Here is a 27,466-nt window from a genome sequence, read left to right as displayed (position 1 = left end):
GACCACTTAACGAGTGTGGTTTGGTGGCATTTAGCACATTTGCCACACTGTGCAGCCACCATCTCTGTCTACTCCTCAGACACTTTCATCCCCCACCCCCTGAGAAGCTCTGGAGCCCATTAAGCAGCCACTCCCGTTCCTCTCCCCGCCCCCGCACCGCGGAATCTGCTGTCTCCATGGAGCTGCCCGCTCTGTGCATCTCCTATCAGCGGAATCCTGCAACCGGCGGTCTCTGTGTCTGCTTCTCCCGCTGAGCAGGGTTTTCAGGCACTTCATGTTACCGCTCGTGTCCCCGTGGCATCCCTTTTTAGGGCTGAATGCTATTCCCCCACATGGATATGCCGCACTTCATTTATTTATTCATTTATTTAGAGACAGAGTCTCACTCTGTTACCCAGGCTGGAGAGCAATGGCATGATCTCGGTTCACTGCAACCTCTGCCTCCTGGGTTCAGCGGTTCTTGTCCCTCAGCCTCCCAAGTAGCTGGGACTACAGGCACTCATCACCACACCCAGCTAATTTTTATATTTTTAGTAGAGACTGGGTTTCACCATGTTGGCCAGGCTGGTCTTGAACTCCCGACCTCAGGTGATCCGCCCGCCTTGGCCTCCCACAGTGCTGGGATGATAGGCCGTGCTTTCTTTATCAATCATCAGCTGACAGGCCTGTGGCTCCTCCACCTTTTGGCTGCTGTGAATAGTGCTGCTGGGAACACTCCCGTGCGCCTATTTGTTTGAATATTTCTTTTTATTTTGGGGAGCTTGTGCTGCATTAGTCAGGTCTTGCATTGCTGTAAAGATAAACCTGGGGCTGGGTGATTTATGAGGAGAGGTTTAGCTGGCTCACGGTTCTGCCGGCTGTATAGGAAGCATGGTGCTGGCATCTGCTGGGCTTCTGGTCAGCCCTCAGAAAGCTTACAGTCATGGCAGAAGGTGAAGGAGGAGCAGGCTTGTTACATGGCCAGAGCTAGAACAAAAGACAGAGAGTTGTGGGGGAGATACGACACACTTTTCAACAACCAGATCTCGTGAGAACTCACTGTGGTGAGTGGGTGCATGGCACCCAGCCATGAGGGATCCGCCCCCAGGACCCAAACACACCAGGCCCCACCTCCAGCACTGGGGCTCACAGCTAAAGATGAGCTTTGGAGGGGACATGCAAGCTCTGTCAGAGGCCTAGGAGTGCAATTGCTGGGGTTTATGACTTCATTTTTCGAGGGACTGCCAGGCTGTTTCCACAGTGGCTTCACCTGCATGAGGTGGTCAGAGTGGGTGAAGGGGGCCCCACGTGTGGCTGGGCAGCAGTGACAGGGCTTGGTCAGGAGCCAACACACTGCTCCCTGCAGTGAACAAGAAGCTCACAGCCCGAGACAGCCCTTAGTGTTCACGGCCGCCCTGTACCTACGCTGTGGGGTCAGCTCCAGGGAAGTGGCCTGCTCAGCCTCAGTCCTCTGCTGGGAGCCCAGTGTTCGTGGATTTCCAGAAAGAGGGGCGCCAGGTGCACACTCGACTCACGGAGTGGGCCGCTGGTCCGGGCACGGTGGAGGCCTCTGCTGGGACGTAAGATACCATGGGAAATACTGGCTTCAAGAAACCCATCCCGCGGAGCACCTTGGCTGCCGGGGGCTTTGTCCGGCCACGGTGGGCGACTAGGGGCAGCTCGGGTGTGGGGCGGCTGCGGCTGGAATCCTGCAGACGACGTGGGAGCAGCCCTCATGACAGCCACCGCTGACGGGGACCACGGCTCCTCAACGGCTCCCACCACCTCTGGGGTTGGGCATCCTGGCAGGTGTCCCTGCTCCTGTGGCCTGACCCTCCAAGGGTACTGGCCCTGCCGTGTGCCTGCCCCACTGAATAAGCCCTCAACCTCGCCCCACTCACAAAGCTGAACACATATGAACGCGGCTTCAGCGAGAGTCCCCTGTCCTGCCCACAGCCCAGCTGTCCAGCTGTTCAGGGGTCCACGAATTGATGGATCAGTTGATTGACTGAGTCATTCATTCATTCACTTGGTCCTCTGAGCTCCAGTGTCCAAAAGCTGAAAGGAGGTGAGGAGGAAGCCCTCCCCGGGGCCCTCCCTGAGCTCCCCCTTCCTCATGACCCCTAAGGGGGTGCTGCGGCTCCCCTTCCCAGCTGAGGAAGCTAAGGTCAGAGAGGTGAGAAACCTGCCCTCATTCACACCCAGGCCCAGGCTCAGAAGGGTCTCCCCCTCCGCTGGGGCACAGTATGCTGGGCACTGACACCGGCGAGGCGCCTCCCTCAGCCCATCCTGCTGGTGCAGGAACGTCAAGGAATTGTGGGCAGCAGGGCCCTCCCCTGGACGAGGGTCCCTCTCAGGGTGTCTGCCCCATCGGCTGAGGACAGCCTCTCCCTGGCAGCCAGGGCCTGGTCACGGCTGCTCCTGGGACCCTCACCTTGACTGTGGGAATCTCTGCCCACGATAGAGACCCCGAACCCACGGCTGTGGCAGATGCAGGAGGAGGAGGGTGGCCCTGCCGGGGCGTGTGTGCCACATTCTGAGCACAGACATCCCAAGGCGATTGGGATGCCGCCCGGCCCTGGGGGCTAAGAGGCCACTTGGGAGACTCAGTGGTGGCCCAGGGTGAGGGTGGAATCCAGAATCAGATGGTCCTTCCAGGCAGTGCAGCCCCCTCCGCAGACCGGATGGTGTGGCCCTGTGGGAAGCGCTGTGGCGTGAGACTCCGTGACCACCCTTGGCTTCCGAGAAACCGCTGCTCTCCTGCATCCGCCCTCCGCTCAGCTTGTGTGGTGAACTCCCCTCGTGCGCGAGGTGCCCTGTGGCCAAAGTCTGCATGTGCCTCTACTTACCCAAATCCCAGGGGCCTCTCGCTGGGAGCTGCCCCTGCCCAGGCAGCCCCGGGACCCTCTGGGCTGTGCCACAGCCTCTGCGCGGGGGAGCATTTCTCCTGTTTGCTCTGGCACCATCCAGGCCAGTCTCCGTGCTCCCCACTCCCCAGCCCGGCTCCCCTCTGGCTGCACTCAGAGTCCTGGGGCTGGGGCAGGTTCAGATCTGGGGACAGACAAGGACGTCGGGGCAGGAAGATAGGCTGTGTCTTCGCGTGCTGGGCAACTGGCTTTTCCTCCTGAGCCTCAGTTTCCCCACCTACAAAATGGTCTCAGAAGGCTCCCTGGTGACGGGCCATCCCCCTCCCAGGGATGCACCCTGTTCTCCAGGGCCCAGGCCATCTGACATCCCCCTTGCTCTTGTGACCACATCTGTTCCAACAATGAATCTTTCGGGCAAACCTTCAAGGCACAGCCAGAACTCGGCAGCCCTCCCCAGGGCACCGCAGCTGGGCGGGGCCTCTGATGCTCCAGCCTCTGCCCTCCACCCTCACCCTCAGCAGAGAAGCCATAGGGGCCCTGCTATAGCCGTGCCAGCCTGCCCAGGCCTGTGCCCCTCAGCAGGACACCTGCAACCCTGACCCTGCCCGAAGCCCAGCCCCAGGCCACCCATCCACTGCCACTGCCCCGGTGGCAGCCATGCTGCCCTCCCGCTGCCCGCTGGACACACCAGGTCCCCCTTCCCGCCTCTGGGCCCCTGCCTCCCTGTGCATACTCCCCGAGGTGCTCTTCTGGGACCCTTCCCCGCCTGCCCCTCTGATATCACTGGGGGGCCTGTTCATTCACCCCCACCCAGGCCTTCCCTGACCTCTGACCTCTGACCTGCAAGGCGGGACTCCAGGCCCTGACCCCTGTTCCCCGGCTGCTCCTTCCAGCCCCCATGCCCAGCACTGGGCCTGTCTCCACATTCCCTGGACTGTGCATTTTCTCTCTCCCCCGCTGTCCGATACGGCGCTAGCTACACGAGCCTTCTGAAGCTGAAACAAATCAAAGCTGCACTGAGTAAAAGATCCAGGTCTGCAGGGGCACCAGCCCCATTTCTGAGAGCTTGGCAGCCACTCATGGCCAGTGGGAGCCACGTGGGATGGGGCAGAACACTCACTGTCATGGCGCGTTCCACCGCACGGGGCCTCGTGGTCAGTCCCGCAAGGGCGGGGTGAGCCTGCTTGTCCCCTGCTTGGGTCCTTGCTCAGGCTTCCCTGTGGGGTGAGGGCTGTGGTGGCCTTGCTGTCGGGGCTTACTGCTTGCTCCTTCATTCATTCACGCCTTAAACCACCTGCAGACACCAAGGGGAAAGTCTTGGGGGCCTAGGCCCCTCTCCCCTCTCTTCCCCTTCTGCCCCCTCCACCCCGTCTCCCCCTTCTCTCCCCTCTCCCCTCCCCCCCGTCTCTCCTACCCACTGTGGTCTCCCTTTCAAATCACGGTGGAGTGGGCCTCGGGCAGCACGGCCCTGGCCCATCAGGGGCGAGGGCTATGGGCTCTGCCTTTACTGCCCTGATGAGAGCAGCTCTGGGACATGGTGGGGGCCAGACTGGCCCGAACACACCCAGCTACGATCAATGCTGGCTGTGGGACCTTGGGTGAGTGAGCACCCACCCCGAGCCCCAGTTCCTTCTCGGCAAAGTGGGGACAGCAAAATGCCCTCCTCTTAGGGGTGCCTTGAGCTCAGCATAGAGCCCCCGCAGAAGCTTCTGGAACACCAGGCAGCCTAAGTGCTGTGTGCTGGCTGTTACTGTGAGGCTGGTGCTGTGGGTAAACTGAGGAACTGCTCTGTCTTCTGGCTGTGTCCTACGGCCTGGAGACGGTCAGGATCTGGCCACCCACACCAGCCCTTCTCCTGGAAAGAGATGGCCCTGTGCCCATGCCCTGATCCATGGGTGTGGGGCTGCCGTGAGGAGGGTGATTTATGGCCACGTCCGCTGCACACCCTCTCTCTCACCACCACAGAGCATCCTTTACAGAGCCGCCTGCCCAGGCCTGCAGACTGCTCCCCACCTCCCCCGCTGTGGCTGTCTATGCCCCTGACCCCAGCTGCAGGCCTGGCCTGCCCCCCTCAACCCTGCCTGGAGACGGCAGGCAGGAGGAAGTGGGGTGCAGGGGAGGGGCCTTGCAGGGGGAGTGCAGACACCGCCCCTCACACCACGCTCTCCTGCTGCCAGTGGGAAGCAGAGTGGCTATTTAGTTTCCAGAAAAGTGCTCAGACCAGGTAGAAGCTTAAAACCTCCTGGCCTCCTTTATGGTGAGACATGAGGTCTATAGCGGGGTGTACAGGGCTGGGAGCAGGGCCTGGCATCTCCCAAGAAGCCTCTGGACTGGGCAGGCGCAGGGGGCGTCCCTCTGTCCCTCGCTGTTGCTGGCCGGAGGACACCAGAGTGGGTGTCGGCGTGAGTGGTGAATATGGCTGGGGCTCCGGCTTCTTCTCCCCATGACTCTGCAGAGCCGGCCTTGGGATGTGGGGAAGGGGCGGTGAGCCCAGGAGGTGAACCTGGAGGAGAGACCCGCCTCAGCTCCTGTGGGCCAGCCTGGGGGGTGTGCAGGCTCCTTAGGGGCTTCCCTGGGATTAGATGCAGCTGAGCCTGTTCTGAGCGGCATGGACTCCCCGGCCCCATGTCCCCAACTGGCCAGAACCACAAGGGGATGCCTTCCTAAGTCCTGGAGGCACTGGGGATGTTTATGAGGTGGCTTCTGAATAGGAGGACCTATGCTCTGGACAGGACTCACAAATACCAAAGCTCATTGTCCCCATCACACGGGCCTGCGCCTGCCGCCAACGAGTGGGTCCCCCGACCACTGTGGTCCACTGTCATTCCACGACCTGGTCCCCGGTCCTGTGGGGCCCCAGAGAGATGGGACGACCAGCCAGCGTCACAGAGCCTGTGAGGACAGCCTGCCAGTTCCGGCCTCTGGTCTCTGCGTCCAGGCCCTGCAAGGACAGATCCCCATCAGGCCCCGTCCCAGGCCCTCGTCTGTTACATAATTTGGGCGTGAAATCCCGGAAGGGGGAGCTCCTGAGCCCGTCCAGCACCCGGGATTGGGGTCTCCCCATCACACACCCTTGGTGGCAGGTCCTGGCTGGGGGCGGCAAGCAGGTTGGCCTTGCCTGTGTCCAAGGCGACTGGCATTTGTCATGACTTGGGGCTGGCTTGAGAGTCTCCGGAAACCCAGGTGGCTCTGTCACCACCTGATCCTGGCCCCAATTCTAGGCAAAAGGGCAGAGCCGACGGGACTGTGGAGGGGGTCACCCACTCCTGGGTGGCCTGGGTGGGCTCAGCCCACTGGAGGCTCAGAGCAGCGAAGGAGGCCGTAGCCTCCTGCCCCCCCACCCCCGGCCCTGCACCCTGGGAGATGCCCGGGTCTCCCCAGGGCACCCTAGGAGCCGGCTGGCGTGGCATGGAGGCTGCTGCCCGGCTACTGAGGAGGCGCCTCTGTACTGGCTGGGCTAAAAATAGCGGGGGGATCTCAGGCAGGGACAGCCGGTGGGAGGCCTGTCAGGGAGGGGCCGGGAGGGGCAGGACAGCAGCCTGAGCCCGGGACCCGCCGTCAATGGCGTGGGTGCTCCCACCCTGTTCCCGGTGGCCGGGCCAGCCGCGGCCCAGCTGACAGGCTATTTTTTCCCCTGCTTGACTAAATATGGTCAGGGAGCGCAGCCCGAGGGGGCCACTTGGCCAGGGCCGCGTGTTTGGGATGCTTGGCCGGGTATATAAGAACTGCAAAGGTGAGGCCGGCTCCTGACCCGAGGGGGGCCCCCACGCGGGCTCTGGCCTCTCAGGTCAGGCCCTCCCCTCCCCTCCCCTCCCCCGCCCCTGTGTCTCTGCAAGCCGGCTCTGTGCCTGCGAGAGCGTGCACACCCGCGGGACCTTCCCTTTTGTTCCACCCTGACCTCTACCTTCTCTACCTTGTGCTGACCCCGCTGGGGTGCAGGGGCTCCCTTCGGAGGAGGTCGGGGCTCAAGGTGTGCAGCTCGGCCGCCTCTCCCTAACTCTGCACCAGCGCCTCCTCTCTCTCTCTCTCTCTCTCTCTCTCTCTCTCTCTCTTTCTCTCTCTCTCAAGATCTCCCTCCCGCTAAGTCTGCGCTGCTGCAGGAGGGCTGGGGGAAGGGCAGGGGTGTGGAGAGGGGGTGCCTGGTGTCTTCTTTCTCTCTCTGCCCCCACCAAGTGCGGACGCATCGAGCTCCGGCCCCCACCCCTGCATTCGCGATTGGCTCCCGGAGGAGGGTGGCTGGTGCTGCCGCCGCTGCAGCATCTCCTAGGGAGCCGCGACCCTGCGCCCGCCGCTGCTGCCGCTGTCACCAGCCCGGCCCCAGGGGTGCCCTGGGCTCCGCGGTGAGTCCTGCTCAGCCCATCGCCACCGCTGGGCCGCCGGGACGGCCCCTGCAAACTTGCCGGGCACCGCGGTGGGGGTGTGCCTGCCGGCGAGGTGGGTGCTGCGGGTGCCGGCGCCGTGTGGGTGCCAGCGCCGTGCGGCTCCGGCGGGGGTGCCGTGGAGTTTTCTCTTGGCTCGCGGCATCATCCACATTTGGAAAACTGCAGAGCCAGCAGCCGGCAGGGCCGGGAGGGCGCGTCCAGCTGGGAGGAAGGAACTTTGACTTGCGGGCATTTTGCAAGAAAGCAGCCGCCCCCCACGCGGGCAGTGGATGGCATGGGGCCTTCGGGGCCGGGTGGGGAGCGCGATTCACCTGCCGCTCTGCAACAAAGCCCCAGCAGCCGGGCATGGGGCTAAACTTACCTTGAACTTGCAGTATCCCCCACTGAGGTGCTGGTGGGGGGCAGGGATTCCTGAGCTGAGCGGCGGCGAGGCTGCCCCTGGTCGGGACTCGGCACTTCTGCAGCTCTCCCAGCCACGTCAGGGTCAGGAGGCGTTTACAGGGGCAGGGCGGCGAGGTGGGGGGGGGGGCGGGGGGCACATGTGGGCGGAGACTAGGGGGGCTTCGGGGAGAGCAGCCCTGGTGGTCTGCGTCTGTGCAGGTCCCTGCTGGGGAGCTTGACTTCCGCGTGGCCTCCCGCAGCGCTGATACTGGGGGCCGGGCGGCATTCACCGCTGAAGAGCCCGGGTCGAGGCCCCGGGCACAGGAGCCAGCTCGGCTCACGGTGGGGTCTGCTTGGAGGTGGCTGGGTGCTCTTTTTCTATCCAGACGGGAAACTTTTTGAAAAGTGACTACAATTCATTTGTGAGTGGGCAGAAGTCCTGTGGGCTCTGGCTGGGTCTGGGGTGACTCTCCTGCCCTTTGGGACTCCCAACTTTCCCCTTGACTCCCAGACCCCATCCAGATGAATGCCTCACAGGTCGGCGGGGGGGCTTGAGCCAGGCTGCGGGAGTGTCCTAGGCTCTGAGGGCTCATGTACCAGGGAGCCGGGGACGTTGAGGAGGCCTTTTCCCTGGACTCCGGGGCCAGTTATTGTGGAGGTCTTGGGAGGGCACAGATGAGCGGCGGAACCCAGGTGCCCCCGAAGTTGAAGCTCAGGCTGCGATGTCGGGTGCCCTTTTTGTATCCTTGGCTACGTGAAAATGATAAATCACAGCAGCTACGTGGAAATAGGACATCAGCTTCTGCTTCTTTCTGCCATTTGCTCTTTCCTTTGTAGAGGGGATGCATCCCAGAGCCTTAAGCACAACCCCCACCGCCTGCTCCCACCCACCCCCACGTGAAACTCCAACCCAGCCATGCCCGGCTGCAGACCCTCAGCCACACAGCCACAGCATGCTCAGTGGCCTCTGCACACTGCAGCCTCTGCGGAGACATTGCCCTGCCCCGCGTGGTAGGAGAGAACCAACTCGCTCCGGGCTGTCCCCTTGCAGGGACGGGCTGCCTGGAGCAGCAACAGAGTCATGCTGGAACTCTCTTCCTGATGAGGACAACGGGAGGTCCTTTCATGTCCCAGTGCTGCTGTCCCACCCCACGCCAGGGTCAGTGTCAGGACAGGGGCCAGGGCCCAGCTGGGCCCTGCCGCTTAGCAAGCCCCTGTGTCTGTGCCCGGCCTGCACCCCCTGCTGGCGCCTCCCTGGCCCCTGGCCCCCCCAGGCACCGGCAAAGCCTTCTTTCCACCTCTCACCACCACACGTGCCAGGCTCACCCTGGGCCACTGCGAGGCCTCAAAACCCTGCAGGCCTCCTCCTCCTCCTCCTCCTCCTTCTCCTCCTCCTCCTCTTCCTCCTCCTCTCCCTGCTCCCAGCAGGTTGGGGTCGGCTTCGCTTCCCGCTGGTGAGGGCCTAACCTTGAGGTCCCACTGGTCTCCTTCAGGCTCTTTCTCCACATTTTTCAGACTCTGGCTTCACGGCTGGTCACAGAAGTTGGCAGGGAAGGAGGCAGCCTCTGCTTCCCACTCAGAGACATTTTTAAACGCAATGAAAAACATATCGATACAATTAAGTATTCCAAAGTGCTTAGTTCGCCACTTGCTAAGTTTCCTTAAACCCTCTTTAACAGGCTCATTAGGAGCTGGTGAGCACCGGGAAATTCATTAACAGGAAGGCGGCCCCCTGCATTTGACTGTAAATTGGTATTGATCAGGGGCTGGTGGAGGCTGGACGGCCGGCCACAAAGAGCCAGGTGTGGGACCAGCCTCTCGGGGGTGCCACGGCAGTGGCGCTGGGCAGGTGACGGTGGCTGCTGACCCCCGGTGCCCGTGTGAGCTGCTGGCTCTGCGCAGCTGCCGCTTCAGGTGGGCCGCACTGCGCGGCGGTTCAGGGTGGTGACGCTGCGAGGCGGGGACGGGGGAGAGGGTGAAGAAGAGCGAGAGAAGGAGGGAGAGAACCGGGGGAGCGACGTTCCCTCGCCCACTGGGTGTCTGCTGTGGCCAGGCTGAGGCGCCTAGGGAGTCGCCCCCCTAGTGGACGGCCTCTAAGGAGATCCCGGCCACCCTCTGGGAACCTGGAATCCTCCAAGCATCGTCTTTCTTGCTCGCATCTTCAGAGAGAGGTGCTGAGCCCTCCCTCATGGATATGGGGTCCTGGGAGGCAGCCTTCACCAGGGACCTGCCCAGGAAACCATCAGCTGCCCAGGTAAGCCCCCAGGACACCTCTCGGGTCTCTGGTCTGCAGTTCCTCGTCTGGCCTTGGGAGCAAGCAGTTGTCCAGCTCCTGGAGAAGGAGGGGGCTGGTCCTGCGAGTGGGGTGCTGGGCAGGGTGCCCCCCAAGGTTCCTTTCTCCACCCAGCCCTCTCTGGGCCTGGCTGGGATGAGGGGACCCAGGGGGACAGGAAAGTGCTGGCTTTGAAAGTTTGGGACATGGATGATGCCTCCCTGCTCTGGGGTGAGGGTGGAGGGGCAGCCTGTCTGTTCCATGGATGCAAAACCGAGCTACTGCTGGGGCCAGGGACAGGCGCTCGAGACTTTCTGGGGCTCACTGTCCACTTCTGCCTTTCTGGATCGTGTGAGTGTGTGTGTGTGAGACAGACAGAGAGAGAGATGGATTCGGGGATGGAAGAGCGCCGAGGTCAGAAGGGGGCAGGGAGTCCTGGGCCCCTGGGGGTGGCTGGACACCAGGCAGCAGTGGCAGGAAGGCTGTCCTGCTCACACAGAGAGGGCTCCAGCAGTGGACACCAGGGAAGAAGTTCCACTGCCTTGAGCTGCCTTCTCTACATCGCACTGGGGTCAGCTTCTACCGGGGCGGCGTCCCGGGGTCTTGGAAGTACATACAGACTGCCTGCTTGGGAAACATACTTCTTTATATGCCCATATGGACCTGCTAAGCTATGGAATGTAAAGAAGTATGTATCTCAGGCCGGGACCTCTCTCGCCGCACTGAGGGGCACTCCACGCCACGGGGGCCGCCGCGGCGGACAGCCAGCCAGGCGGCTGTGGTGGGGGTGAGGCCGGGGAGGCAGGCTGCCTGGGCGTTGGTGGACGGTCGTGTCCCCGCCAGCATTGTTCTGTCACTTTGCCTGTGTCAGCAGGTGGAAGTGCTCACCAGACATTAAATATTCAGCTTGCTGACTGCGGCAGAGGGGAGGCGGCCTCCGGCAGGCGTGGGGTCCGGTGTGGGGCTGGTGAGGGCTGGGGGGTCGGGGCCGTGGCTGGAGAGCATGGAGTGGTGGCGGCGGCTCTGGGGGCTCCACTGACGGCCATCCTGGAAGAGGCCGTCAGCCGGCAGAAAGGGCCGCGTGTGGCTAGGGCAGAAACTGCTCAGAGGCACAAGACAAGAGAGAGTTTGGAAAAGGGCAGGTGGCTGGATGCAGGAAGGAGGGAGAGGCTGGGCACCACATGGCAGAGTCCGTGGAGGGAAGGCACCTCCTGCACCTGCATCCAGCCCTCCCGGCTGCAGGGCAAGGCAGAGGAACTCGGAGGCATGTAGCCTCCAAGGAAGGCGCAGCCCGCACGAGGAGATGCTGGGGACGCGGGCAGGGTCAGGGCCACCGCTGCCCTTAGGCCCCACTCCTCTGCCGAGGGCACCTGGGACAGGGTCAGAGTTGCTGAGTCTGTGCAGCCCTGAACCCACCGCCCACCCCAGGGGCCTGGGAGCCATTCGATTTTGCCAAATGTCTCTGGCTCATGCCGCCCCGACCTGTACCCCCACCACAGCTCCGGTTCAGCTTTCTCTCTGTTCCGCCGAATCCAACCTGAGGCATGTTTTGCTGTGAATGCAGGTGAGGCTTTGGCAGAAAGCAGCGTGTGGCCCAGGGCCCCTTTGCCTCGCCCGTCGGGGGCCTGAGAGCCACCTGCTCTGCCACCATCCCAGTCCCAACCCAAGAAAGGACTGGGAGGATGTCCTGGGGCCCAGGGGATGAGGGCAGGTCCGAATCTGTCCATGAAGCCCTTTTCCCCAGTGCTGGTCCTTCAAGGAGAGGATGGGCAGTGGGTTCTGGGGTCTTAGGCAGCAGCTGGGCTGCTGTGTGAGGGGCGTTTGCCCGGCTTCGTTTCTGAGTCTCAGATTGGAGGCATTTGACACCTGAGATGAGGCCAGGTCCCTGCCTGGGCACCCCCACACCCCACAGGCCTCAGGATTAATTTCTGGAGTGTGTGTCCTCTCTGCCTTGGCACTGCTCCAGCCACAGCAGGTGCCCCTGTGCCCTACCTCCCGCACCCTGGCCTTCGGCAGGAATGGGGCGGGAAGGGACAGGCAGGCAGCCCCCTCCTGCAGCGGCTGGAGGCCTTGGGTCTGGGGGCAGCCAGGTCACCTGAGCAGCTGGGGCAGCATAGGGAGCGCAGGATAAAGGGACTGGGGGCCGTTCTGAGCTTTCAGGTGGCTCCCACCCCTCAGGGAGCCTCGAGTTGACTGGAGGGGAGGGCCTGGCAGTCAGGGCTCCTGGCCTTCAAGTCTTCCTTCTGGAAGCTTCGTTCTCCCAGCCTCGGCCCCATCTGGCATAGCAGCAAGGGGGCGGGTGTTGACCTTGGGCACAGCCTCCTCTCGGCCTCTGGACCCGGAGGGTCAGTGCCTAGCATCCGCTGACGTCATCTCTTCCCTGCCTGCTTCCAGCTCCGGCCACAGGGAGGGAAGTAGCCAGGCGTGTGGCCACCGAGGCTGCCGGTGGCCACAGACACACCGTTCTCTTCCCCTAGATGCGGCTGTCGTACATTAAAGCTTTATTGCAGGATGTGGTGTTTAAATAAAAGCATTAGTGTTTTGGAATTAGGTTTGACTGAGCAGTAAAACTGGAGAGTTCACAGGGAGAGAGCTGCGGCCTGCTCGGTGGTAAATCACCTCCAGTCTCTGATCTGCTGAATTAAAAATGAGCATTGCATGGACACTGCCCATGGCAGCCCGAGCCCCACTCCCCTGCACGTGTGGCCTGATGGTGCTCCTCAGGGATCCTGCTGCTTTCCTGGAGACGCTGGGACCCGGGGCTGGAGTTTCCCATGCAGGAATCTCCACAGCGTGGCTCCCAGGCAGCAGCCAGGAAGGGAACCCCAAACTGGCGTGGGGCATGGACACGCTGGGACTTTCCCCTGTGGGGGTCTTTGTGCCTGTCCATTTGAAGGGGGGGAGAGCGGGCAGGGCGGGGGAGCAGACCCTCACTGGCTATGTCTTGCCCATAGGGACTCTCCTGAGACCGCTCAGGCACACTACCATGGGGGCCGGGACTCTCAGAGGGAAAGGAGCCTGGACTGGGCTGAGGGGGCTGGACACGGGACACCCACCCCCTTGCCTGCCAGCTCGGGAACCCAGGTGGGTTTGTGTGGCCATGAGGAGGCGGCCAGTGCCCGTGTCTCTCACTCTCTGGAGCAGGTAGCACCAGGTGTAGGCTTCTGGGTTTTTCCCAGAACACTCTGGAAACTGCCCCACGGTGATCAGAGGGTGGGCCAGGCTCCTGCTGGTGGAAATAGTCGCTGCAGAAATTGTGGAGCCCATAAATTCAGTGGACCAAATTAGTTCCATTTTTCCATCCTACGGCTCACAAAAGCTAGCCATGCTCCAGGTACTGTTTCCACCCGTGAGTGAGACCAGCTCTGATTCCTGGAGTTTGCACGAAGGAGAAGGACGGTCTTTGGGAAGGGATGGCCCCGCTGCTGTGCCTGCACACGTGTGTCATGATGAGTGGTCTTGCATTTCTGCAGCCAGGGGGCCAAGGACATGGTGGCACCCCCTTCTAAAGAGGGGGTCGCTGGTGATTCTGGCTTAGTAGTGCATTCATCAAGTGCAATACAGCATTTTAATGCACAAGCATTCAAAGCGGGCGCAGGGGCTGGTGAGAGCATTCGCGAGAGGTGCGTCGGCAGTCTCTGTGAAACTGTTGGGCTCACATGAGAAACGTTGCATTGAAGAATAAACTGCTATTAAGCATGATTAGATTGACCCACAGGACAGATTTTTGGCTGCTGCAGCCGGAGTCAATCAAAATGAACATCGCTTGAATTGCAAATTTTACCCAATAAATGCTCTAAAGTAAAAACGAGAGAACCTGACTGGCCCGAGCCATCTTCAGGGCCAGGGCGTGGCTGGACAGTGCTGGCCTGGACGGTTTCTGGGCAGGGATGGCCAGAGGTGGACGGGGCGGTGCGATCGCGTGAGTTGCTGCCACCTTCGCATAAAGGGTAACCCAGCAATCTGAGAGGCTTTGTGCTGACTCAGCCCCGCCGTGCACGTCTGATTGCAGAGGCCTCCCGCACTCTCTGCAGCCCTGCTCCCGCCTTTGATGCCCCTGGGCAGGACGCTGACCTCGGGGTGGCTGGGCTTGGGCCCCAGCAAGGGAGGCTCTTGGACAGGAGCACAGGGCTCTGTGAGGGGCCCTGGCCCCTCTGTCCTTGGCCAACCAGCAGCCTCTGTCCCTGTGAACTGGAGGCATCGCACCCAGGAAGAGCTGGGCATGGCTTTTGGGAAAGGAAGGCACCCGCAGACAGCATCAGCAGCTCCCAGAGCCTCGTGCTGTCCGCTCCTTCCTGAGGTCCAAGGCCCAGCTGGCCAGAGCTTGGGGCTGGGAGGGCCCTCCCCGGAAGTCCCTGGGTGCCCAGGGAGGACTCTGCTGTTAGTGCTCAGAGTCCCCAGCCAGCTCTGACCCCTGGAAGCCCGTCCTGCTGAGTGGGGAGGGGTGGTGAGTGCAGCGGAGGAGCGGGGCAGGCTGCTGCAGAGCTGCTGCCCGGGATGCTGCAGAGCACCGCAGGCAGCATGCAGGCCTGCGCGTCTCAAGGGCAGGGATCAGAGGGCCACCTCTGGCAGCTCCACCGCCGGCTCCCTTAGATAGAGGGACACAGGGCTGAGGTTCCCACACAGCGGTCACTGCAAAGGCATTGTGAGCTCGACTGATTCACCCAGGTTTCAGAGGCACCACTAAGCCTCAGGCCAGGTCTGCTCCCTGCACCAGGCGGGCTGCCCCAATGGGGTGCAAGTGTGTGATGCTGAAGGACAGAGATGCTGGGGGCACACTGGGCCTCTCAGGCCTCCTGTGTCTACCCCAGGGAGAGAACATGGGAGAGAGAGCTCTGTTTCAGGAGTGCTGGATGCAGAGGTCACTGGCTGCTCCCCGACCAGGAGGCGGTCACCCAGAAGCCCTGGCAGTGGGAGGCTGGGGTCCACTCCTCACAGGGTGGAGCCACTCCTTGGCCGGGACTGGAGGCAGGTGTGTGTGTGTGTGTGTGTGTGTGTTTGCATGGGCGTGCATGGAGGGTGTGTGTGTGTGTTTGCATGGGCGTGCATGGAGGGTGTGTGTGTGTGTTTGCATGGGCGTGCATGGAGGGTGTGTGTGTGTTTGCATGGGCGTGCATGGAGGGTGTGTGTGTGTGTTTGCACGGGTGTGCACGGAGGGCGTGTGTGTGTGTGTGTGTGCATGTTTGCATGGGCGTGCACAGAGGGTGTGTGTGTGTGTTTGCACGGGCGTGCACGGAGGGCGATTTCTGGGATGACTGGGACAATGACCTAGAATATTTTTAACAGCGGCAGGAGAGGGGGTAGAAGGCAGCTGTCCCTGGAACCTGTCCCGGGGGGGGCCCGTGGGGACGTTTTGAGGTTGAAGGACGCCCAGGACAGTTGCACCGTGTGGCCCTTGTTGTCCTGGCAAGCCGATGCCCTCTGTCATGCCCAGATATGGCTCCGGGGCTGCATGTGTCTCCCCAGCTGCCCGCCCGCCCACCACGCCAGTATAAATAGTCTGCGTTCTCAGCTGTCCCGTGGAGAGGCTGAACTCGGATGACTCTGCCGGAGCTCTAGGAGTGCCCCCGACCCCGCCCACCGCCAAAGTGCCTGAGGCCAGCAGCTGTAGCGGGACAGAGGCCGGGTGAGGTTCTGGGCTCTTGGGCTCTGCCTCTGTCTCTCCCTCCTCACCTGCCCCCTTGGAGGGCGTCAAGTCCAGGAGGGACCTAGCTACCTTCTGTTGTCCCTTCCCCAGGGCATGGCGGGGCCTTTGCCCACCGAGAGTGAAGAGGGACAAGAATCCCCACCCTGGGAGTGGGTGCGGGGAGCTGCTTGGTTCCCTGGCCTCGGGCTCAGGCCTGCAGCAGGCGAGGCTGTCGCTGGGGTCCCTGCTGCCCCTCCCTCGGGTACCTCCTCACCTATCCCGGCCCTACTCCCACATCAGCTGTAGCAACACACTCCAGAGGCCTTGCAGGCCCGAGCACTAGCTTGCCAGGCCCCTTCCTGGGGGAACCTGCTTTCCCTCCACCCTTAACTCAAGAAGTGACTCTCTAATGGTGGAATTTCAAACACCTCCAAGGCCTGTGGAGCTGATGCCCTTGAGTGCGGGCAGGAAAGGCCCATCCTGTGTTCCTCAGGCATGGGGTGCTGCGCCCCACCTGAGGACAGATGGGGACACGTCCTGCAATGTATCTGCACACTGGGTGGCCTCACTGAGCCAGAGGGAGGGCAGAGAACACTTCAGCAGAATCGAGAGCCCGACACGCACTTGTATGTGGAGCTGGGGCCTTCCTTGGTGTCCCAAGGCCTGTGGTAGCCACACGGACACCCCTGTCATTTCATCTGTGGCCATCCCTGAGCTCCTGCCTTAGGGATCTATTTCTGCAGGTGGGCGGGAGCGGTGGGCAGGTGCCCTCCCACCCACAGGAGGGGGCTCCAATCAGACTCTGTGCACCAAGTGGCTTTTCCTTATCCTGGGACACGTGGCCGTTCATTTGTCCCCGAGCTGCCAAGCCCTCTCTCTTGACCTCGGGACTCTCTGATCCTGTTCTCAGCCAACAGCCTTCTTCAAATTAAACCAGCTTTTACCCTGGCCCTATCTTTGAGATCATAAGACACAAAAGTCTATCTTGCCATTTTTGCAAAGAACAGCAGAACAATCACGTGTCCCCTCCCACCCTGCCTCCCTCCCACCTGCCCCCTGCTCTGTGGGTCTATTTGAGGCGAAATTTATCTCTAGGAAGGGCCCCATCAATTTGCCTTGCTCTTTTGTTGACAAGTTTATTAAAAACCCGGGCAACTGTATTAAACTTTTATCAGTGCTGAGAAATAATACATTTCTTTTTTTGAATAGATAGAAAAGTTATGGATTTGGGCTGAGCGGGTCTTGTTCAGCATTTGGCTGAGTCAGCGTTGCTGATGATAAGAAACAGGCCGTTTTGGGGTGCAGGGTTTCCTCTTGCCTTTTAATTAGGGGCCTCTCTGTAGACTGCCCTGTGAGAGCCAGAACCCCAAAGGCTCCTGCAGAAACCTCAACGGGGGCTGCCCACACGCACCCGGCTAACTGTAATTCTTTGCTATCTATTTTAATAATTAACCAAAATCTGGAATTAAAATTTAATTCAGTGGTGAATCTGAGTGCTAATAGGTAATGGTGCTGCATGGAGAAATATTAGGTTATTGACATTTAAATTTTAAAAGCTTCATAGTAAGAAACAAAAAAAGCATCCAGATGGGAGTTAGCAATGTTCTCCCCTGGTGGGAGGGGAGGGGCCCCTGTCCTGCCCCCCTGGTGAGTGCCTGGGATTGTGGGGGAGAAGAAGAGCGGCCGCCCCTGCCTTCGTCTTGGGTCCCTGAGTCTCTGTGGGGGCTTTGGCAGGGGCAGGGCTGTGCTCTGCAGTCTCTGAGGGCAGCGTCTTTGCTGCGGGTGTGACCTGGTGTTGGCTGTCCTTGAGTGGAAGTCGTCTGGTGCCGCATCTTCACCAACGATGCTGGTTGTAGCGTCCTCTGTGCTGGGGCAAGAGACACCTTCCCCTGGGGGTCCTTTGTGGTTTCTGCCCAAAGTGGCCACCGTTCCCCGAGGTCCTGGGCGAGGGCTTGTGGGTGCAGCAGGAGGGACTGTTGGCTTCCACCGCCCTTGAGGGGCAAGCGCCCAGGGACCCTGGGCCAAGCCCAGACTGGGCCATGGCATGACCAAGATTCAGGCTGCACAGGGCTAGTGCTTACACATGGCCATTCACACTCCCACATGGAGGACCTGAGGTGCAGAGGGGCTGCAGAAGTCCCCAAGAACCCCTGGCTAGGTGTGTGGCGCTCTGTGCCCGGGGTCCCCCTCTACCCCACCAGATGTCGGCCTGGGGATGGCTGCGGCTGCAGGGGAGGGCCCGGCGTGCGTTTCACACTTGCTTCTACTTCCGCCTTCCACGGCTGTGGGGCTGCCTCCCCTCTAGGGTCCAGCACAGGGGCTGGGGCCCTACCAGAGGCAGGAGGGGCTTCCAGGATAAGATGGCAGGTGTGGTTCTGGCCCTCCTGCTCCCCTGTGTCCTCACCCCTCGGGGGTCCCTGGGTGAGGCCGCTGCAGCCATGAGTCTCAGTGACACTTCCTACCAGTTCTTTATCTACATCACGATTTGCTCCAATTATAACTAATTGGACACGTACTGCATCTTCACGGCATCTAATTTTGTATTGATTTTAACAGGGCTGCTGCTGCTTTCGGCAGAGATTGCCCACAACTAGTATCCGTCGCTGCTTAAAAATGCTGAGTGTACTTCCCTGTGTGGGACAACTCCATCAGCAGATGTTTTAAAACCTGTTTAATTGTTTGGTTCATAAAATGCACTAGCGGTAGGAGCTGCAGCCTTGTTCTCTGTAGCACTGGAGTCAAGAGAGGGGCAGAAGGACCCAGAGTGGGTTTTCCAGAGAATCCACACCCCAGGCTCCAACCCCAGTTCTGCTGTCCCGGTGAACGGTAAAGTCACCAGAAACGCTTGGACCACCTCTCTGCCAGGCCCGGGCACCCAGCCGGGGACACAGAGGGGACCAGCCAGGAGCTGCCCCTCCCTTGGTGAGCTTGCCTTTACTCGGGGTCGCAGGGACTCCTCACTCGATGAGGAAACCACAGTGGCAGGTGGCCCCAGAGAAGGCCAGGCAGGGCTGGCCCTCCCCTACCCGGAGGCCGCTGGAGCCCTCGGGGCCCCGGGATCTGAGGCCCCAGGAGCTAGGTAGGGGTGGTCGCTGTAGTGAGGGGCTGCGTGGGTCTTGGCAGGAAGGCAGCCCATGCCTGGGAGGCAGGAGGCAGCACAGCTCAGTCTGGGGAAGGCGAGCTCCAAGGCCGGAGAATATGGGGTGTGGGGGTCTGGGAGGGGTGAGCTCTGTGAAGCACCTGACCTTTGAGCCATAGGGCCCTTGGGGAGGTTTTGGGGCTTGTGGGATGTTGGTTTCTTGGCCTTTTTAGAGAGAAAAGAAAAAAATACTTACAAGGAAGTTGAGGAGCCTCGGGGGCCTCCCTTGTCAGCCCTCGCCCCATGCTGGTGAGACCCCAGGGTTCAGAGGGGAAGGGGCTAGAGGAGCTGCCAGTGAGTGGGAGCTGCTGCCTGAGAGAGCAAAGCAGAACGGGGGGTGCCCGGGTCCGCGGGGGTCCCTGACGTCCTGCCTGAGGGATGGACCCAGCTTCGGCACATCCCAAGAACACGAATTGTGGGCCTGTTCCTTCACATTCGAAAGCAAAGGTGTTGTTCACTCCCTTGGCAGAGAATGACTGGGAACCTCCCTAGGCCAAGCCACATTGGGGTGAGGGTACCGGGAGGCTGGCTGCCACCCCGTGGGGCAGCATGAAGAGGAGGGCCTGGGCTCCGGGGCAGGGGACGCTGCTGTGAGCCCCAGTGTCCTCCTGACGGGCGGCACAGGACTGGCCTTGAGGCGCGGTGGGGTGTATGGGAGAAGACGGTGGCTGTCGGTGCTCAGGGCCGCACCTGGCACTTGGCCGCTCAGTGTCTGCTTACAGCTCACGCCCACCACCGTGACGGCTGCATCGCCAAGCTTGACGCCTCATCCAAGGCCGTGGTGGCCTCCCCGTGGGGGTTTTGCAGCCTGCCCCGGTGCTCTGCTGCCTTTCGGGTGAAAAGACCAGTTTGTTTGCTATGTTGATTGGCAAATGCCAGACCTCCCAGCTCCTGATGGGATAGAATCGCGGCTGGGACTCGAATCCCCAGCTTGGTCTTGTCAAGTCTTCCGCTCCATTAGGAATATTGACAGGCGATAAATGGATAAGTGTGTGCCGGCTGCGAGGTCTTCGAACCGTCCTTATTCCAGGGCCAGGGAGGGGTGGGCTCTGGGAGCCTTGAGGTCTGCCCTGCACCCTCTGTGCTACTGGAGTAAGGAGGAGAGAGGTTTGCAGAGTGGGGGCTGATGGCCCGGAAGCCTCTCTGTTTTGGGACGAGAGGCTGAGAAGGGCGGGGCCCAGCCCCGACTTACAGGGGACTTTGGGGAGGCAGCCCTCCTGCACGGCACAGATCTCTCTGGAGGGCACCGTGGCAGGGACAGTCAGGGAAGGCAGCTACGGACGAGTCAGAGCAGGCCTGGCAGAGGCTGGGGTGGGGGGTCGTCCAGCTCAGTTGCTCCCGGAGGGGCCTGGGAGGGTGGGCATGGTGCTGTGTGACCGTCCCTGTTGCCTGAGGGGCCTGAGCTTCTGTCCCTGCAACGTCAGGAGGGGGACAGAAAGGCCAGAGGACAGGCGGGCGGGGCAGCCCCAGGTGTGCGGAGGGCAGGCAGGTGGCACAGGCCCTGGTGCGCAGCACCCACTCTGCCAACCTGGTGGGCGAGGAGCAGGTGCATTCACCCGTGCTGCCCAGGACGGCCTGTGCTCCTGGAGGGAAGCTCACACACACGGGCACCGCATCCCCAGCACTGCCAGAGACACTTTCCCTCACCTGTCACGGCTCCTGATGAACGGGGGCTGCAGGGAGACTCATTTGATAAAAGGGAACTTGCTCTCAAGTCACTGAGGGTGATTGGAGTGGGGGACACGGGAGCCAGGAGAGAGTCGTGTCACGTTCGGACCTCCGTCCTGACACTCCATCCTCACAGGTCCCTTGGGCATGGGAAATGCCCCTCAGCAAGACGCAGGTAGGGCTGCTGGTCTGGGGCATGGGGCCCAGGGTCAGGCCACGAAGTCCCCCTCAGGCTGTCCTCCCAGCACCATGCAATGTGGACGTCCCTGGAATCTTCCCGTCCTGCCCACCCAGAGATACCACGTGGAGTCAGAGTCCATCCCGTCCCACCCAGGCCATGGCAAGCCAGGCAGGAGGGGGTCCTGGGTGGGCTGCCCCACAGTTAGCCAGGGCCCAAGGCTGACTGGGAGGTCTGTCCTATCTCTGCTCCAGCTATGAGCATGGTCTGGGAGGAGTTTGCAGGGGAATAAGGGCCTCAAACCCGCAAGGTCACTGTGCCCATAGATGTGAGCCCCCTGGGGTGGGGCCTGATGGTCTGAGCTGTATCCCACAGCTGAGGCTAGTGCCGGGGGCAGTGGGCACTTGGTGAAGCCAGGGCTGTGGAGGAATCGGGCGGTGACAGGCAGAGAGCAGTGAGTGTCAGTCCCAGGGCATGGAGGCTGCCTGGTGCCCCCAACCCTCCTCAGACCCCTGCGGGTCCCTGATGGGGGAGCCCGGGCAGAGCGAGAGGGTGGTGAGTTGCGTGTGAGCGGGTGTGTGTGTCTGTGTATGTCTGAGTGTGTGTGTGTGTTGGGGCGTGTGGCCCTTCACACCAGTCCCTGCAGAGCTTGAGGGAAACTCCGTGGGGTGGGGGCCCTCCGGGAGTTGGGGTAAGGGCCTGATGCCGGCCGCGAAGCCCCGTCTCCATCGGGACTGCCTGGTGGAGCCACCTTCTTCACCGACGTCGCTGTTCCTCGGATCTGGGAGCCAAATGCTTTGCTAGAGCTGGTAAAATGGAACCAAATCGACTGTCCAATGGATTTGGTCCCCTTCAACCAGCTGTAGCTGTGCATTGATGGCACCGTGCGGCCCGGCTGCAGGTCCCGCAGCCATGGAGAGGACCCAGCAGGCGGTTCGGGGAGAGCCCGGCTCGGCGCGTGGTCAGCTCCAAGTAAGTGAAGCCTTGAGTGCTGCCCCCGCCCCCGGGACACTTCAGTGCAGAGCCCGAGACCCTTCCCCCTGAAAGTGGATGGCTGAGGAACAGGGTCGTCCCCACAGCTGGGAGCCCCTGCTTGCTCATCCTTGCCAGGGCACCATGAAACCAACGTTCATTGCTCACACGAGAGCTTTGCTTGAAAATGTGGGCTTAGGAGCTGGGCCCTGTGGGTTGGGCCTGCCAGGGGCCTGGGCTGGCCCCGCCCTGTCCTCTTCCCAAGGACCCTTCTTCGATTTCTCCTTTAAAATGGCCTGGACTCGAAGGCACCTCCAGGGACCCGCAGGGGTGAGCACGGATGCTGCACTGGTGACCTGTGGGGGTCTGTGTCCTCAGTGGGGAGGCCTGGGCCGGTGGCGTCTCTCCAGATGGCCTGAGGGGTGCCGGGCCTGGCAGGGAGACCACCAAACAGGAGCCCCTCGTGTGGCCCGTGGCTGGGGAGGTGCCTGTGAAGGTTACCGGGGCTCCCAGGGTCTCCCCATCTCCTCACCCTCTTGGGGGAGGCAGTGACGCCTATGTGCAGGGAAGACGGGCCATCAACGGGCACAGCTGCGGTGAGTGGAGATCTGCAAGGGGGTCTGCAGGCCGGGCGGCACCCAGGACCCACTGGGGGGTCCCCGACCACGTGCCCTTCCCTGGGCAGGGGCTGGCATGAAGGGGCTCAGGCTGCTGGGCACCAGCAGATCTGAGGCCTGGGCAGGCACGGGGGTTCCTGCTGGGCATCTCTGGGCCTGGGGTTCCAGGCCTGTCAGGAGTGACCCCTGACTTCTGCCCAGAGTGGCAGAGGCGGGGCCTGCCCTCAGGGGCCACCAGTTGCCGGCCCCAGGGCAGGCGAGGCCGAGGGTCAGGACCCTGGGAGGGATGAGCAGAGGGAAGGGGCAGACACCCCCTGGACTGATGGACGGATGGAAGACCGGGTCTGAAGACAGTGGCCCTGGCTCAGGAAGCCACGGCTCCCTCCTCACACCCTGCCCAACTTTAGTGCCTCTAATTCCCAGGTTCAGCTTAACCCTAACCTTGGCACGGTGTTACCACCCCTCTTCACACACAGTCACTATGTCCCCAGACAGTGGGAGAGGCCGACAGGCTGGGGTAGTGGACGGCAGCCCCGTCTTCAGCACAGGGGTGGGGCTGGGGTTTGAAGACCAGAGTGTGCGGGATCCACGGGCTCTGTTCCTAAAAGGCAGCGTGGCCTCGGCCTTTATTTGAGCCTCTCTGAATGGAAGGCAGAGCGGTCAGCCCCTGCTGGGGGTCCTGGCCAGGCGCCGCCTCCTGGGAGCCTCCGGGGGCTTCTACTGCTGAGCCCTTTACAGGGGGCAGCTGGGTGGCCTGGGTATGGCTGTGCCTTTCAGGGTGGCCTGACCCCAACCCCACCAACCCCAAGCTGTGTGGTGCTGGGGTCTCCCGCCAGGGATGCCTGTCCATTGGGTGAGACCTGGTCCTGTCCTAGAGGGGAGACTTTGGACATCCACCCGGCCAAGGACCTGGTCGGCCTGCCCCCAACCTTCCCTCCTACCTGGAGGGCGGGGAGGTGGCTGATGTGCAACAGCTTGAGGTCCTGTGTCAAATACATCACCCGGGTGAGGACTCAGAGAACCACCCCCGGGCCTGTGGGAGGGTTTTGTGCGAACATCACGCCAAAGACAGTGTCTGCTGTTGACCCAGCCCCCGCCAGGGAAGGCTGGAGCCATTGGAGTCCCTTCCAGTGCAGCCTGGGGTTCCTGTTGGTCACCACGCTGGCTGTGAACAGGGACGCCTGCTCTGTGTTGCCCGCCTGGCCCTTCCTCGACACCCACGGCCCCGCCAGCCCGACCCTCCGGCATTGACACCTGCTGAGGGCAGTGGCGCAGCTGCAGAAAGCCCACAGCTGCGCGGGAGCTGCCCTGCCAGGCAGGGCCTCAGCGTGCCGAGGAGGGTGGCAGGAACGGAGGGGCGTGAAGGCTCTGTCCCAGCCAGCCGAGAGCGAGGGCCCCCTGCTCCTGGCCTCCCGTCTCTCCTGTAAATTAAAGGATGAAATGAGGCTAAGACCATCTCCGGTGTTCCACTGTGGTCAGGACGTCCGCTCCAGATGACTGTAGGACACTGTGGCTGTTTCCTGGCCTACCCACCCGGGGCATCTTTTTGGAGTCCCCAGGAAAAACCACTGCACCCGCCTGGCCATCCCCAGATGGGCCCCCAGGACGGGGCCTCGTCCACTGAAATCACAGTGCAGCCCCACACCAGTCCACGCACAGTGTGGACACACAGGGCATGTGGGTGGAGACCAGGGAACACTTGGAAGCAGCCCCCATGCCTGGCGGGCCTCGCACGAGGGGCCGCACGGGCGCTGACCCTAAGCAGCCCCAGGCAATGCATGACCGTGGCTGGGTGTCCCAGTGAAACTTTATTGGCAGACGCTGGAATTTGAATACGTATCATTTTCATGGGTCACAAAATGGGTCTTTTGATTTTTTCCTCCTAGTCATTAAAAAGGTGAACGCCGTCCTGAGCTCTCGGGGGCTGTCTGAAAGCAGGTGGCAGGGGGGATTTGGCCCTGGTTGCAGCTGCCACCTCCAGGCTAGATTAAGAGGATAAATGAGCAACAGGCGCTGGGCGTACAGGGCCGGGGACACAGGGGCACCGAGGGAGGCAACTGCTCCTCCCAGCTCCTTGCTGCATGTTTGGTCAGTGCGCAGGTGGAGGCCCCAGCACAGCCCTAGTGTTCACAGTAGTGGGACCGGTATGAACAGCCCCGGCCTGCCCAGCAGGAGAGAAAAACCAGGAGGAGGCAGCTGGGGCAGGGCAGAGCCTAGAGCCTCCAGGTTTGGGGTGGGGCTGTCTCATGCCTCATCCCCCGCCCGCCGCAGCCCTCGTGGCTTTGGGCTGAACTTGCCCCCGGCAGGATCCCATCTCTGGAGCAGGTGCCCACTGGGAACAGGGCCCAGCCAAGCCAAGGCTACTGCCCAGGGTCAAGGAAGTGGGGTCAGGGATGGGGACACAGCCCACTGGAGGACCGCAGTTTCGGATCCCAGGATCCCAGCAACTCCGGGTTGGGGTGCACGGGAGCCAGCTCTGCCAGGCTGGGCATGCCGCAGAGTGCCTGGGCATCAGAGAGGGCGAGGAGCTCACCACAGTCACACAGCCAGCCCTGGGCGAGCCCAGAGCAGGATGGGAGCACAGGGCTGTCTGCCCCAGGGCTGTGTCTTCCCCTCAGGAATGAGCGGCCCTTGGCTGGACTTGGCTGGGCTGAGTTTGGGACCCTGAGTTTGGAGGGCTGCTGCCTTCAGTGCCCGCACCTGGTCTCCATGCTTTGCTGTATGTTTAGCTGCATGGGGGGTCCCTGGAGCATCTTGCCTTGGGGGGTTCAAGGGGAGAGGGAGCAGCGGAAGGGGGGCCCATGCTGGGGAACGGGCTTTATGTTTCCTGGGGCTCTGCTATCTGTCTTTTCATCTCCCTGGAGGGGTGAGAATGTGGACCTGAGTAAGCAGTGGACATTGCCAGCTCAGTGACTGAGAGGATGGGTCTGAGTGTCCAGTGCTGTGGGAAAGCCTCTCCCTGCCAGGTGCAAAGGTGGCAGGAGTTGGCCCATCCCAACCTCGGCTGAGGATCTGCAGGTCCTGGGTCCTGTATCACTGTAAGCAAAGTCCAAGAGCTTATTAGAAATGCAGATTCCAGGCCCCGCACCCCACCCCTACCCCAATCAGAGCCTCCAGAGCAAGGGCCTGGGAACCTGAATTTTTACCGAGTGCGTTTGGTGAGTCTTATGAACGAGCCACACCAACCTGGTCCCCTTGATGCCTGCCGGCCCCACACCTGCCCTGCGTACACCTTGCTCAGGTCCCCTCCCTCTCCTCCCTACCCCTCAGCGGGCCATCTCCTCTGGAAAGCCCCCAGGCCTCTCAGCGGTATGTCCCTCTCCTCTGTACTCTAGCAGCCACCATCACACTGGGGACCCTGTTGGCTGCAGTGGGTCATTGTGGAATCTCCCCTCTCCCCACAGCCTTGGGTCGAGGGTGGGATGTCAAGGGATGAAGTAACGTAGTCTGTGTGTGTGTGTCTCCTTGTTCCGGGAGAAAGTGCTGTTGACCACAAACAAGCAGAAAGGTTAAATTCTACCACCCCAAGCAGCCCCTGGTGAGATGCCAGGCACTTCCTTCCAGTCTTTTTTTCCATATGTAGTTCAGTTCATCCCCATCCCACCTCCCACCGCACACACTAAGGCAGTGGCCGCAGGGCTGATAAACAGCCCTTTCTGCAGAGCAGTGCCTGGGGCCCCCTCCTGTATCATCAGTGGCTCTGTCCACCTTCCTGCCCGAGGTCCTGGGGTCAATGCAGTGCCAACACGCCATCCATGACCAATGCGAGCAACCTCACTGCTGTCCACAAATGCTCCTGTGCCGAGCCCTGGGCACAACATTCTCCAAACTCTGCTGGCTCTGACATGCCTGCAGTCCCGTGGCATCACCAAAAACATCCTGACTTCCTTCCTCCTCAGCATGGGATGGAGGCAAAGGCCTGAGCAGCCTCCCGTGGGTCACCCACCACGCCTGCTGCACCCACCGCACCTCCTACACTCACCACACCTGCCGCCCCTGCCGTGGCTCCCGTCCCTCTGCAGGGCCCTACTTCCCTCTCCTCAGTAGCTCGCTCAGGCGCTGGCCATCTCCCACCCCAGCGCCCTGTCCCTCCTCAGGTCCTGCTGACTGGGCGGCCTCTGGTCTGCAGCAGGGCACACGGGCCACCGAGCGCTAGGCTGTGGGGTCACTTGTCGAGGTTGTCCCTCCCAGCCCCTTGCTCCTGTGTCCCTGGCCTGGGACTTCCTCCAGGTGTATTTGTGGAGGAAGCCAGAGAACGGGGGCAGGGTGCGGACGAGCCTCCGAGGGCCTGCACAGGAGGCAGGGTCCCAGGCAGAATGGCCAATGCGGCCTCCCAAGTTTCAGGAACAACCTGTGATCTGCAAGCTTTGGAAACCCTTGAAGACAAGGAGCAATGACCTGTGTTGGACCAATCCCTGCTCTGCTGCCTCCAATGGGAACACCCACACGCCCTCACCAGGACCCCTGGGCCGACCACCTGGGTTTGTGTGTTTCAGTCCTGGATCTTGAGCCCTTAGAAAAGAGACCCTGCTGCCACCCCGGCCACTCTGTCTCCTGCTTCCTCACTTCGTGTCCACTTGTCCCAGCGTGCTGGGGGTGGGGCTGGTGCTCTAGGACAGAATTCTGGTCCCGGCTCCTGCCCTGGGTGTTTCTTTCCTGTAGGTCAGCCCTGAAATGTCCATTACTCACAAAGAAAAGGAAAATGCTCGTTTGAAAGAAATTCTCTTTGACAATGCTGAGGCATTCTCTCAGCCCCAGCCCCACAGTGCTCCAGTGAGTGAAGGACGACAGCTGACGGGGAAGTTCAGCACATCTGTCCTGACCAAGGCTGGAGGCGATGCCTGTCCATGCAGCTGGGAATGCCTCCTCCGCTGTGCTGCAGCCACTGCTGAAGGGACTCCACCTGGCACCTGTGCCACCAATGGCCCCTGAACGGGTATCCAGGCCCACCTTTAATAAAGATGAGCTGCTCATTCCCAGTTTCAGACCTTGTTTATCCTCCCCAGCTCCCCAGTGTGTTCTGGGGGAGATCCCTCCACTGTCAGACAAAAACTTCAGAATGACAGCAGTCATCCCACCGAGCGCCAGCGGTGTTGACATGTGCTTCTCCTTCTCGTCAGTACGCCTCTGGCTCAGTCCAATGCCAAGCGCTTCCAGCTGGGGAAACACAAGCACATACACACCCCATACACGGGCACAGGCTCACATGTGCACACACTGACACATGTGCAAACACACACACACAGGCACATGCACATTCTCACACAGGCACACACACAATGTACACATGCACAATGCACACACAGGCACACACGTGCACACCCACACATGCTTACACATGCACCTACCTGCACATTCCCACACACGGACATGCAGGCACACCCC

At 61.5% G+C, this 27,466-nt stretch overlaps 1 protein-coding gene and 1 long non-coding RNA gene across 2 annotated transcripts; one reads left to right on the top strand and one right to left on the bottom strand.

The window, feature by feature from the left end:
* Positions 1-3,570: 3,570 nt before the first annotated feature.
* Positions 3,571-4,859, bottom strand: LOC115837947. Its single transcript, XR_004032977.1, has 3 exons — positions 4,461-4,859; positions 3,967-4,140; positions 3,571-3,841 (listed from the first exon to the last, which is right to left on the bottom strand). It is a non-coding gene; the product is annotated as an uncharacterized LOC115837947 (long non-coding RNA).
* Positions 4,860-6,407: 1,548 nt separating this feature from the next.
* On the top strand, positions 6,408-27,060 carry MIR1-1HG (MIR1-1 host gene). The gene is made up of 6 exons (XM_012511627.2): positions 6,408-6,412; positions 6,534-6,633; positions 7,020-7,186; positions 9,663-9,863; positions 21,353-21,464; positions 26,744-27,060. Exons 1-6 carry the CDS (start codon positions 6,408-6,410, stop codon positions 27,011-27,013), a joined length of 855 nt encoding a protein of 284 aa, XP_012367081.2. The 3' UTR covers positions 27,014-27,060.
* The last annotated feature ends 406 nt before the right edge of the window (positions 27,061-27,466 follow it).

Source organism: Nomascus leucogenys, chromosome 13 (assembly GCF_006542625.1).
Source record: "Nomascus leucogenys isolate Asia chromosome 13, Asia_NLE_v1, whole genome shotgun sequence".
Classification (NCBI taxonomy): Eukaryota; Metazoa; Chordata; class Mammalia; order Primates; family Hylobatidae; genus Nomascus; species Nomascus leucogenys.
The sequence above is the reverse complement of the archived record's forward strand: the minus strand, read 5'-3'. Positions and strand labels throughout refer to the sequence as shown.

Bases quoted from the DNA above. Each gene is read 5' to 3' on its own strand.
- MIR1-1HG (XM_012511627.2), top strand. The intron at 9,864-21,352 runs GTAAGCCCCCAG...CCCTTCAACCAG, and splicing joins GGAAACCATCAGCTGCCCAG to CTGTAGCTGTGCATTGATGG. The intron at 21,465-26,743 runs GTAAGTGAAGCC...TCTTTCCTGTAG, and splicing joins CGGCGCGTGGTCAGCTCCAA to GTCAGCCCTGAAATGTCCAT.